The 13,181-nt window shown below is 46.7% G+C and overlaps 1 protein-coding gene across 2 annotated transcripts in view; it reads left to right on the top strand.

Moving 5' to 3' along the window:
- KCMF1 (potassium channel modulatory factor 1) overlaps positions 1–11,143 on the top strand; it is a 64,768-nt gene extending 53,625 nt beyond the window's left edge. For both annotated transcript variants that reach the window (XM_064481956.1, XM_064481957.1), the window contains exons 4-7: positions 1,215–1,316; positions 3,992–4,166; positions 6,242–6,524; positions 10,518–11,143. In XM_064481956.1, coding sequence (XP_064338026.1) covers positions 1,215–1,316; positions 3,992–4,166; positions 6,242–6,524; positions 10,518–10,779 — 822 coding nt within the window. In that variant the 3' untranslated portion in view covers positions 10,780–11,143. The remainder of the gene's footprint in view (positions 1–1,214; positions 1,317–3,991; positions 4,167–6,241; positions 6,525–10,517) is intronic.
- The last annotated feature ends 2,038 nt before the right edge of the window (positions 11,144–13,181 follow it).

Raw genomic sequence — 13,181 nt, 5'->3', positions numbered from 1 at the left:
CAGATAGGGTCCGTGTCCGCTCAGGCTCTAGCAATCAGAGTCATTTGTTTCCCCTCCGTGCCCCAGTGTTGTCCCTCAAGTCTCACCTTCCTCCTGGGCCTCAGCTCCCCTCGCCTCTCCCACCTGCTCTGAGCCAGCAATAAGGTCAATCAGATGCCCGATTTTACTCCAGGTGAAGAACTGAGGCCCATGACACGTGTGTGGGCGAGTGACTCAGGGGCCTGGCCTCAGCTGCCCCACCCCCGGGGAGGGGCCTTCAGCTGGACGGTTCCCGGGCCCCCTCTGGTTGTGCGCCTTTGCATCAGACTTCCTTCTTGGCTCTGTTCTTTAAGGCTGAAGGCCTTCCTACTTCACGGCTTGGCTACCACTCTTAGACCATCATCTATCTGCCAGTTGGATTTCTGGAAGAATAAGGGCCCTTCCTCTGCAAATTCCTCATTCTCTGTACCCTCTCCTCTCTCCTGTTTCACCACTTCTGTTGAAACTCCTGTTTCAGAAACCGCGTTCCCAAGCTGTGAAGCCTCCTCTGCCTGTGGACACGGCGTTTTATTCCTGCCTTCTCCTCCGTCCCTTGCTGTCCGGCCCACGGGGAAGTGGTCTTCTCCTTGACCTTGATCTGACCACAGGCTTTTGTCCTACCTCCTGGCCCTCCTGGAAATAAGGTTCTAAAGGTGGTCTCTCATCTCCCCTTTCCCCCTTTGGAAGTCCCATTCACGGCCTGGTAGAGCACATTTGCACAGAATCAGTAATCACTGTCTGTCTTACGTCACACTCGAGGTGCTTAAGTCTGTTCAGCTGTGTCTTAATAAGAGCTTTGCTGTCTTGTTTGGTCCTCAAGTCCAGCTTCCTTTGGGGAAGCTTATGTCTCAGCCTTCGCCGTTCAAGACTGGACCTGGTCAGACGTGAAAGTGTCCTAAGCGGCACACTGAAACCGTTTTTCACGGAAGCTATTTTGCGAGACCGTAAGAAGCCTCCGGCAGAGCTCGGGTCTGACTGCGTGTGGGATGCGGTGGCTGACGGCGCGGCTCCGTGGAGGGTCGCAGCGCCGCTGCCTGCGGCCTGTTCGGCCCGCTGCCGTTCGCTAGTTCAGGCTCTGCGGTGCTTTTGCCACCGTAAGACTTGGTCCAGGTAAAATTCGCGTTAAAATACTCACCCGGAAAGGTGTCTGGTCAGTTTCATCTGTACGTAAATTGCTTTCTCTGCTTTCATTTCAGATTTGCCCGATATGTGCGGCCTTGCCCGGAGGCGACCCCAACCACGTCACGGACGACTTCGCAGCCCATCTCACACTTGAACACCGGGCCCCTAGAGATTTAATATCCTTTTAAGAGGCACCGAGGGATAGCGTCGTTTGTGATGTTTGTCATTTTGATTATTGTTAAGGACTGTATTCCTGAAGAGAAAAACTAACCTCCAAGTTATGTTAGTTGATTTGACCTTTTTCTAAAAGTGACTCAATACTGAGATACAATTTCTCATTTCTCTTTCTCTGCGCTTTGACTGTTACATGAACCGTGCTGAGTAAGTGAAAGCTGGCTTGCTCACCATCTTTAGTTTGTTACCATCTGATTTTTTTTTTAAGACAGTTTGGCCAGGTTATAAGTCTTCGGGAGGGTGCTTTCATACAAAAGAAGAAAATGCGAATCCAGACTAGAATCTGATTCATTAACCGTAAGGAGGCTGTGCCTGTTTGCCGGCCCTGCGCTCTGCTACCTCGCCCGGTAGTGGGTGCGGTGGTGGGGAGGTGCGCCTCGCGCGGCTCCCTTCCATTCTGGAGTCTCCTTCTCCAGAGAGAGGCGTTTCCCGCCCAGTCTCTGAGTAGGATTGCCTAAGGTCGGGTCCAGCTCTGATTCCTTTCCCGCTTTCTTGTCTGCTCGCCCTCCCAAGCCAACCTCATGGCCATTCCTGGCAGTTTTCCCTGCAGCCTCCAAGAAGCTAGCCTACCCGAGTAAGCACTTTTGTGCTCAGTGCTTCTGGCTTCAAGTAATGAATCGTTTCCCTAATTGTTCTGTTCTCATGTAAAGATTTCTGTGTTCATTACAATTTGAAGCAATTCAAGAGCTAATGACAACTTTCCTCCCTGCCAGACTTCACTCTGACTCCTTTGCTGGCCTCCTGGCAATCATAATTCAGCCTGAGGTTTACTTGAGGAAGAAACTGGTCTGGTGGTTTTCTTGTCCTACAGCTCCCATCCCATGTTCACAGTTCTTAATTTCCTGTTCAGGAATATGGCCCTTTAGAGTTAGGAAAAGTAGAAACTAATAGAAGGTGAAAGATTTGGAGCCATCCCGAGAAATTAGAATATCAGCCTGGTCTGAGCCAGTCTGGGGCACGTGCTGAACGAACAGGAACCCACGCTCCTCTCTCCTAAATGCAGGGGACACTGAGAGCAAAATCAAGAATGCAGTGCTTGTTTTTTGCTTTTTTTTTTTTAAACAGAATATGAGAACCCAAATGGGCCAAGAATACTTTAGCCTTTGAGTCACTTTGCATTTTGTATAAAAGAATCCTGCAACAATACCCAGAAGAGTTACACTTGGCCCACGCTTCTCCCCATCTTCACGCAGAAGCTACTAGGCAGCTCGTTTAAAACCACGCTGTACCCTGCACGCTTCAGCAAGGTCAGGGCCTCTGGTGAAATTAGTATCCGTTCAGTAGAATGTCTCACAGCATCTACATCCGTTTTTGTGAGGTTTTTAGAAGTCTTTGGTTACCAGGAGATTAAATGAGGCAAAATACAAGAATGAGAGAAGGCATCTGTTGCATTTTAGATTCCTAACAGGAATCACCATTAAGTTCTAGAAAGCAGAATGCTGACACAGCGGTTATCCTGGAAACACGCTGATTTCCAGGTACTCCGAGTGCTGCTATGTGCTAATTCTGTTTGTCATGAGAGCCTCAAAACCACCCTGCCTTTTTTTTTTTTTTTAACTACTTTGATGGAATTCTTCCCAAAGTGCACTTTTCACCCTTTTTAAAAACAAAATGTAATGATCACTTTCTGTAGAACCTAAGCCACCGTCATGAATCTGGGGGGCTTCCTGTCCCCACGGGACTCTGAACCACCCTCTGAAGAACCGGGAAGCCAGCCCAAAATTCACCCACCTTGTATAGCTGTTCTGTTGGCTGCTTTGAAAGAAAAGTCTCTCCTGCTGCAATATCTGGCCCCTCCTGCACACTCACACTTGCCTCTGTGGAAACACAACGTTGTCCTCATGAGTTTGGGCAGCTGTTTGCTCCTCAGGACCGTCTTCAGTTTCACTCACGTGCAGGTGTTTTAAGATAATCAAGGCTGCTGGAAATTTGATTTCTTGATAAACAAACTGTTAACTCTCTCTGTGTCCATTTATACAAGAAATTCAAATCTGGTTTTCTGCTTAGCAGCAGCAGTTAAAAAAAAAAAACTTGAGGACCGATTAAAACTGATAGCCCAAAGGAGCCTTTTACTCCGGCATTTAAATTGTTTACAGTGTTCCCTTTCTCATCACAGATGGTCGGTGAGATTTGATTAGCCTGTATATTAGCAAAGTGCTCACCAGAACTAAAAATTGATGCTTCTTATCTGTAGTTACTTCGATGTGAACGTATGTGGACTTCAGCTCTGAGATTAGGGCGAGGGACTGTCTCGCCCTGGGTGTCTGACCAGGTGAAGTCCCCGCCTCCTCTGGGGATGCTCCTCTGGTCCTTGTAGCTGGAGCCCAGGAAGAAGCTCCTTCCCACCTGGAGAAGCTTTTTTTCTCTTTGAAAACATACACACATTCACAAGATACACACGTACTATGCACACGCTCACACATGCTTCATGTTTGAGTGTCTTTTTAGAGTTAATAGCCATTATATATACAGTTGTGACATTTGCATTCTAAATGAAATGTGCTATTTTAAAATGCTTATAATTTAGGAAGCCTGCGTGTCTGTCTTGCCAGGGCTCAAGTGATTTTTTTTTTCTTTCTGTGAAATACTTGAGTCCTTTTCTTAACTTTGGAGCCATGATGAATCGAGTGGTGTTCGACACGTACGTAGAATGTTCCACCCCGGCCGGGGCTTAGGAGGGCCCCGAGCTCGCAGGTCAAACATGCACTTTACCAGCAGCTCTGCTGGCGGCCTCTCTTCCTCTCAGAGCTCGTATTCTCCAAGCAGCAGGGAAGCCATGGATCCTATAGCTGGTGAGTGAGTTTCGCGGCAGTGAAGGAGACAGCGGGGGGTGGGCGCTCCCTTTAGACAGTTTTGGTGGGATTTGTGTTCTTAGTTGCTCATCGCGCTCCTGTGTTCCCTGACAGAATTCCCCCCGATTTTATAGGTATAAACCATGTTTACAGCAGACCACATCAAGTGGTTCACAGCATCCTGGCATTTCTTTAAGTACTTTGAGGTGTAAGATAATAAGGGATGGCTCTATGTTCCATTGGTGGCCTCCAAGGAAACCCAAGAAAATCATAAAAGATTTAAGAGTTAAAAGACCTCCAGAATTCCATGGTGCAGCCTCCCCAAGTACACAGATGAGAAAACTAATCGACAGACTCATGGAAGAAAGTAAAGTAGGAACTTCTGTCCTTGCCTCGATTTGAGAACTTGATTGCTGTGGGACATACTGAAAAGTACATGTTTTAATAGCTTGGGGAAATCTTACTAAAGAAAACCATCTGAACATGTAGTTCGTAGCCAAGTCACTGGTCTAATGCGCGGCCAACCTGGGAAGCCAGCAGCAGAGCACAAGGTTTGAGAGTCAAAATAAAATGTCAGAAATCACATTAGCTTGAGACTCTGAAATTCAGACACACCAAGCACGGGCAGGCAGGAGGACTCCAGAAGCCCGTGCAGGTTCTGAAACACCCACAGTGCACCGTGTACCTGGAAGCCCTGAAAAGCTGATGAGGGTAAATCTGTGATTGAAAATGGGAACAAACAGTGTTGGGGGGAGGGTATATAGCTCAAGTGGTAGAGCGCATGCTTAGCATGCATGAGGTCCTGGGTTCAATCCCCAGCACCTCCTCTAAAAAATAAATAAACAAACAAACAAACCTAATTACCCCCCCCCGAAAAGAACGTAGAAACAGTGTTAAGCATAAAATCTCCCTTCAAATGTGAGGTACACGTAGAAAATCTTAATTCCAAATTCACTCTGGGTGTTTGCATGTGCAATAAGCCTCAAAAAAACTGAGTTTTGGGAATTGAAAAAAATACTTCTTCATCCAAAGGGAATATTTACCTTTTGTCTTTTGTAGCAGGCTCTGAAAGTAATTTCTGGGAGAAAAATTCAAAATAGAGACTTTTTTTTTTTGGTCAGTGAAAATTAGTTTATGTTAGTGATGGACCATATGAAAGAATGGTATTAAGAACCCCTGGGATAAAACAACAGTAGGCAATAAAACAGAGACGTGTCCTGTTAATGAGTTTTAATGTGAAGTGTTTGCCAGCCTGGGAATGTCGGCGAGGTGACGGTCAGTTCCCTGTAAGCCAGGCAGACCTGCACCAGGGAGAAGGCGGTCACCGCACCTCACTTAGATGAGGGGCGGGGACAGGGATCCGCGGCCCCTGATGAGCACAGCATTATTCACACAGCAGAGCCTGGACTGTAACCGGCCACAGACGGGCTGTACAGGCAGGAGCCAGTCGGCCTCGCTGGGCGTCACCAGCGGTCCTCACTGCAGGCTGCTCTGGCGCTCAGGCACAGTGCAAGAAAGTCCGAGAGAGAAGGCGGGGGCGGGGGGTGGGGGCGCTAGCATCGCAGTTAGGAGTGATGCAGGCCTCTTGGGCTCAATTCTGATAGTCGTTCAATCAGCAAGTAAGTGTTTGAGCGCCTCCTACGTGTCAGGTGCTGTTCTAAGAACTGGGACTGTCCTAAACAGCAGGCTGGATCCCTGCTTTCAGGGAGCTCGTCTTGAGAGGGTTTATGTTCTGATTGGAGCAGCAGGCAAACCACCGTAATCCACTAAAATACTCAGAGAAAGCGTATAGCTAAATTAGCACATTAAGCAGACAACTTAAACAATTTGCTATGTTTTGCTTAAAAATAATTTATGTGAGCTAATATTCCTGAGTATTTGCCTTCCCCACCTGCAGCAGCGCCGGCCTCCAGGGGGCGTTGTAAAGGGTGCTGAGCTCCGAGCCGAAACTGAGCGTTGCCGCGGGTTACCTGCCCATCGGTGATCGGTTTTCGCGTCCCTCTGGTAGAAAGACCCGCGGCATCTGTCTTCCTCCTGTGCGAGCGGCCATTAACTGTCTCCGTTTCCGTTGGCAGAGCTTTTATCTCAGTTGTCAGGCGTGAGACGTTCTGCAGGAGGACAGCTTAACTCTTCTGGCCCTTCCGCTTCTCAGTTACAGCAGCTGCAGATGCAGCTGCAGCTGGAACGGCAGCACGCCCAGGCCGCGCGCCAGCAGCTGGAGACCGCGCGCAACGCCACCCGGCGCTCCAACGCCAGCAGCGTCACCACTGCGGTCACGCAGTCCACGGCGACGGCCAGCACAGCCAACACGGAAAGCAGTCAGCAGGCGCTGCAGAACTCCCAGTTTCTTTTAACAAGGTAGTCCGTTCACTGGGGTGGCTCTGAGAAGCGCCGTGTGATGGGCGCTGCGCCGCCTGGGGCGGTCTCTTCTCTTTCGCACTCACCGCTGTTCATCTGGGGTGAGCGGTTTGAGCAAAGATTTTGCCTTTGATTAAACCACTAAAACTCACAGATCTCTAATCAAAACTGCGTATTCAGTACTTCCTAAGAAATATGGAAAATAATCATTTATTTTAGATAAACTAGAAATGCTGATGGCTCTGTTCTAACAATGTATCATCTTCTGATGTGAATTTCTTTTTGCACGTGGCCTGTAAAACTTAAACACAGTATCATGCATACACGGGACATGTCTGTACATTTATTATCATAATCAACGTTGTCTTCTTATTGCCAGTTTCAGTCTGTGGTGGAATATTAAAAGATTTTATAACATGGTGGGATTTTTTTTTTTTTTAGGGTAAGATACTTTGTTCAATGTTAAAGGTTAATTTTTTTAACTTTTTTTATTGAGTAATAGTCATTTTACAATGTTGCGTCAAATTCCAGTGTAGAGCACAATTTTTCAGTTATACCTGAACATACATATATTCATTGCCACATTTTTTTTCACTGTGAGCTAGATGGTGGGATTCTAAGTCCCAGGGTTAGCACACAGCAAAGTAACGGTTTAAAATATGGTTCAGCACAGCGTGAAAAATACTTGGCACACACAGCAAGTGGCCCTGCAGTAGGGTTCTTACTTGCTTCTGAAAGCAACCGTTAGCAACTGAATCAAATCCTCTGCTGAGACTTCATAGGCATTTTGTGTGACTTTTAAAACTAAAAGCATTTTAGGAGGAGCAGGGGTGAGTAGACTTAGGTTTAACAGATAATGAATCTGGACTCATTTGAGCTTTTAATGGAATCGGAATATAAAGTAAAAACTGTAAAGTGAAGAAGGAAATTGGTGTAATGTATCAGTTATCTCCAAAATGTAATGTGTGTGACAATTAGGAGGAAAGATTATTTCGATGTCTATTTCTTTTGTCTCATACGTTGAAGTGTCTCTGTGAGTGCAGTGGCACGTGAGCATCGCTGTAAATAACATTGTGGATGCAGAGTAACGGATGTCTGCAGACCCCACAGGCAGGACCCTTGTTGAGAGCCCCAGCCCTGCCACTTCCTAGTTGGGAGCTTAGGCAAGTCACCTCACTCCCCCCGACCTCAGCCTTCTTGGGATCTCCCACGAGTTTTGCTGTTTGAGGAGGAAGTGGAACTCCGATGTGCGTGTGGTCTGGCTGAGCACCTGGCAGATGATGTAAGGCCCTGTTAATGGTACTTATTGTCATTTGTCCTGGGTCTAAGGAGAAGGTTCAAGTGGGGGATTTACCTTTGGATTACCTCTGCAGAGTGAGTAACTGTGACTGATTATTACTGCTTCGGCATAAATCACAGAGCCACAGGCGGACACGCCCTTCTGCCACGTAACCTTACCTGTAGGGACTGGGCGGCAACAGGCCTGGCACTGGCCGGATCGGGGTGCCTACCTCAGAAAGGAGCCCTGCCAGCTGTGTGCTGCGAGCTCACTGCCGTGGGGGTGCAGTGGATGTCTTGCCCCAGGGCCGTTTGGAAAAGACATCTTCCCAGCCTGCCCTGTTGTGGTTGTTTTTGTCTCCTGCACTCCAGACTCGATGGGCCTCCTCTGGGACCTTTCTGTGTGCAGTTGTTCCACACCAGCCATCAGCCAGCAGCCAGGGCCCAGTGCGGCTGGCTTGAGCGCTTCTCTCACGTCCCGGCTTAGCTCCTGGAAGGCTCCCTTCTGCTGTCCGGTGTCGTGCGTTGCACAGCACCTCGCGATTTGTAGACTCCTTTCCACATCTGCGTTGTATTCTTTGATCCTGACTCGTGGTTTTTCTAAGGCAATATTTCCCCCGAAATATTCCCTAGAACTTTATATATCCTAAGGAATATAGTTATTTATGTTCAGTTTTTTTTTCTCTGATGAATAAGTTGGGCAAAACTAAGTAACAATAATAGTTTATTTACCCTGGGGCTTCTCAGAACTTCAGATACATTATCGTGCGCGCTGTGAGTCCTCAAGGCAGTGAGGGCAGCTGCCATGTTTCCGAGGGAAGCCTTGCCCGGCCGCACAGCTCTCCTGTGCATTAAGCAGGCCTCAGGCTTCATCTTGGGGCTCCTCACCCAGGGCAACTCCTGTTCCTGTTGCCCTGGAACTGATGGTGGGACACAGTTTCTTTGGGATCCAAAAATGGCTCCCCTTGTAGGAAGCAGTTGCGTAAGCGCGTATGTCAGACTCCAGTCTTCGGGCAGCGGGGCCGGCTCGTTTCGCTGCCCAGTCTGGGGGTCCTGACAGGCTTTGCTGCTACGCCTGGGTCCCGGGTGGAGTTTGGCCCTTCAGGAAGCCCGGCCCTAGAATCGATGTACCTGGTACCTAGTACTGATCTGCTCCTCAGGAGGGAAACATTTTCTCAGTTATTTCCTAAAAAATCAGAACAGTAGTAGTAGAATCATGTGCTTTTCCAAAGGATGGGGGCCTCGGGCTGTGTGTTTCTGGTTTGCCTGCTGGCTGCAGACGGCCTTCTGCACTTCCTTTACAATAGGTGTGACTTCGGTTTGTTTCTCTTTTGGGGGCCTTTTCCAAAGCTCAGGACGTAGAATGCATTCATCTCTTAACACTTCGGAAGCTTTTGACTTGAGCATATTGCTCCGTCTCCTCTTTCATTAGAGACTCTCTTAAATTCTTAGTTTAGTTTCAATCATAAATGTCGTCAGTCACTTCCTTTGGCTTTTATGTCGTTACTTTCCAGATCCTGTTGGGTTCTTTCAGTTCTGAAACTTAGGTCTTTTGTTTTCCAGTCATAGATTAGTCACTCCGTGGTTTTGAGCTCGATAGCTAGGCGATTCCTGAGCAAGTCCCTTAACCTCTCCCATTTCTTCTTCCTGTAAGTTGTTGATGATAATGAGCCGTAACTCGGAGGAGTTAAAAGAGAGAATCCACACAAAAGGCACTTAAAACAGAGCCTGGCCCATAGTGGGTGCCCAGTGTGCCTCTTCCCTTGTTGCTGTGGGACCCCGTGTCTTTCAGCACAGGGAGGGCGGCAGGGAACAGGTACGGGCGGTGGGCGAGCGTGGGCTCCGCTGACCCCGGCTTCTCTGGGAGAAGCACCTGTGGCGTTGCCTGCTGGGCCTCCTCCCGCTGTCACCGTCTTCTCCCTGTTTGTCACTTTTCCTGACCCCAGTGCTCCAACTAGTTTCCCTTTCCTTATTTGCGACTAAAAATGTAGAGAAAATTAGCACTGAAACTAAGTGAAATTTTGCGTAAGTCATTTAACAGGTTAGTAACAAGAATTTAGCTCTTAACATCTGTCTGGAATCTGCGGGTGAACCGCTTCCCAGGGTGACACAGGTCTCATGAGTGCCTGTGTCAGATGAGCAAGCCGGTAAACCCTGGGTCACCCTGCCCCCGGGGTCCTTGGTGGGAGAAGGGCAAGTGTGTGTGTGAGTGTGTGCGCCCTCCCAGGCTTCTGGACGTATCTTCATTTCACGAGGAATTAGGTGGAAGTAACAGAGAAAAGTCAAAGGAAGAATGCTTTGATTGCCTGTTCTAATCACTACAGATTTTGCTGCGATCGTGGCTGCTACTTTTCCGCTTTTTTCTACACACCGCTGAGATTCTGGTTAGGGAAACCACTCGCCCAGACATCTCATCTGTTAGAAATTCCGCTTTCCTTAGAAAAATTTTCACCACGGTTTTCTCTAAAGAGAGTGTGAGAAGTGCAACTGTATTTTTTTCTCATTGAATCTAATTAAAGCAGAGATTGCACCTCAGGGTAGCAGCACTGCTGCCAGCGTGGGGGACTCGTCCCGACGTAGTTAAGGTGATAAATCAGAGCGCGGTGTTCCGGTGCCGGGTCCCAGAGCCTGAGTTTCGCCGCCTGTGAAGCAGCTGACCGTGCCGTCGTTCACTGAAGTTTTACCAATGAGATCTTCTCTGTTTAATTCACGCAGGTTGAATGACCCTAAGCTGTCCGAAGCAGAGCGCCAGTGCATGGAGAGCGAGCGCGCGGACCGCAGCCTGTTCGTGCAGGAGCTGCTCCTGTCCACGCTGGTGCGCGAGGAGAGCTCGTCCTCGGACGAGGAGGAACGGGGGGAGATGGCAGATTTCGGTGCTATGGGCTGTGTAGATATTATGCCTTTAGATGTCGCTTTAGAAAACCTAAATCTGAAAGAGAGTAATAAAGGAAATGAGCCTCCACCACCTCCTCTTTGATGACACCCCAATCCGCAGACAGTGTCCTCTGTGCTGTATTTGCCAATGAAAGTGGACAACAGCTATCTTGGGTTTGTTTGGTGATTGTAACTTCAGGTCTGTCACTCTTGTTACATTGTGTACATTCAAAAGGAAGAGAGAAAAAATATATGATAATCATTTCCACTTAACTAATTTTTACTTCTAGCAGGTAAATGTAGGTAGCAGTGCAGGGGTGACCTCTGCTTCCTGTACCTTGACATGCAAAAGGCTCTCCTAATACTCCACATTCAAACTGAAGAGGAAAATTGAAAATCTCTAATGAAGCTGCTGTGTGTATTTATGAATATTAATGAATAAAAACTGCTTGGATGGTTTACCTTAACTACTGCATGAGGTTTTTTGCAGCGTGCATGAGTTTTAGTGACCTTGTTATTTAAAAAACTAAATACAAGGAGTAAAACTTCAACAAAAATAAAAAGCCCAAAGCTTTCCCAAACATTATTCAATGGTTACGTGGCGAAAAGCATTACTTGACGAAGTAGCTTTTGAATAATGTCCGCCTGAATCACCTTTCTCTGTGTGCCTCCCGCACACAGGCCAGCTCTGCAGTGGAACCTGGGGTCGTAGCCGGGGTCGCGCTCCGCCCTGTGTGACTGTCCTGTCGCCCTGTTAGTCACCTTCCCGCGTGGAGCTCAGCCTGTCTCTAACTCATCCACAGAAGACACACCAGTAAAGCTACTGTGAGAAACTGCTGCAGGCGTCTGTGTGCCCTGAAAACAAATCCTGTTCTGTTTGTTTAAAGTTTTTACTTTTTGTGGTTGTTTAAAATTTTTTTCAATTGTTAAAATATGTTCTATTCAGGTGTAGATGAATTTCACTTATTCACTGTTCAACAAAGTTAACCTGAATTATGTTGTCTTTGTTTCTGAAAATCTCACATTCTCAATCATACTCCGCGTTGTTTGTGTATTTGCTTCCTAGTTTGCTGAGACAGATCAAGTATCAGGGGAGCTCTGAGGATTTGCCTTCCCAGACTTTGTCAATATATTACAACCAAATTCTTACTGCTAACTTTAGCACCTTTTATTTATTGGGTTTTTTTTTTCAGCATAAAAAGTAAAGCCTTTTAATTGAATCATGCCACCTATATGCCTATATTATTAATCCTATATGTAAAAAAAAAATGTACAGCTTTTTTGGGTTTGTTTTGGGGTTTGAAGGGGCCGGGATATTTTTTATTTTGTTTCCGTTTTTGTGCATAGACTTTCACGATAGCTCCAAGGCAGGGACAGCGGGTTTGGGGGTTGGGGGGCAGTTTTTGGAATGTAAATTTAGGACTTTTAAAAAAGGTGCGCACAGCTTCTGATAAATTTATAACTAGACTTAACCTAATCACGTCTCGTTCCAGCGCTCTCTTCTCCGAGCCCTCTCCTCCGTCTCCCTCTTTCTCCTGTAGTCCTTTCCTGTCCTGTCTGTGTTTCTGTTTCTTCAACACAACAAGCATACAGACTTGAGCACCCTCCGGGGTCCTCCCGAGAACTGTGAAGTCCATGCTCATCTAGGTGTAACCAAAAAAGAAGTCACCCCACACGTCTGAAAAACTGTTGCTTCTCCTCCTCTGAGACTTCAGACTCCAACAACTTCCAAATACCCTAGCATCGTTTTCTTTCGTTTCTGTGATGGAAAATGTTTTCAAGGAAAATTTTACCCCAGACTTCTGGGTATACTAGAAGTCCGGTCCAGTAGGGTTTTTGGTTTTTTTTTTCAATTGGTTGTTGAGACGTTTCAAAAACCAGTTTTCAAGCTGTGGTCTTTTCACACACATCTTCTGCATATAAGTCACACATTTCAATAAAGCATTTTCAAGACTGTTGACCACTTGGCTTTCTTTGCTGTTGGTGAATTAAATTAACCTAACCATTATTCAGAGATAATGTATCTCCAGTCCAGGTTTTTGCTTTTTTGTTTTGTTTTTTCCTTTTCATGCTGGACATGGAGGTCCTGACTTTGTGTGAATGCATTACTTAGGATATGAGAGATGGAAACCGCCAATTATGTGATTTCCCTTTTCTGCACAAATTCTGAGAAAATGTAAGATCCTTCGTTTTTTAACAGGGTTTGAGGGAACAACTGTCAAGTCCAGGCAGGTCAGTTTAATTTAGATGTTCAGCTTGACACTTCAGAAGACCTGAAGGTTCCTAAGAGTCCATCTCATGTAGAATACTGTGTATTAATTATTTTCTGCCAGATATTTCACAAATACCTCACCGCATCATGTATGTAATGAACAATAATGTATTAGGGCAGAAAGACACAGATTATCAATATAAAAAATATATTTAAGCCCTTCAAATTCTTGTGTCCTTTTTCTTCAGTTTCTGAATTAACATCATATCATTGGAATCACTGAATAAAAATCA

The sequence above is a fragment of the Camelus dromedarius genome, chromosome 33 (genome assembly GCF_036321535.1).
Source record: "Camelus dromedarius isolate mCamDro1 chromosome 33, mCamDro1.pat, whole genome shotgun sequence".
Taxonomy (NCBI): domain Eukaryota; kingdom Metazoa; phylum Chordata; class Mammalia; order Artiodactyla; family Camelidae; genus Camelus; species Camelus dromedarius.
The sequence above is the reverse complement of the archived record's forward strand: the minus strand, read 5'-3'. Positions and strand labels throughout refer to the sequence as shown.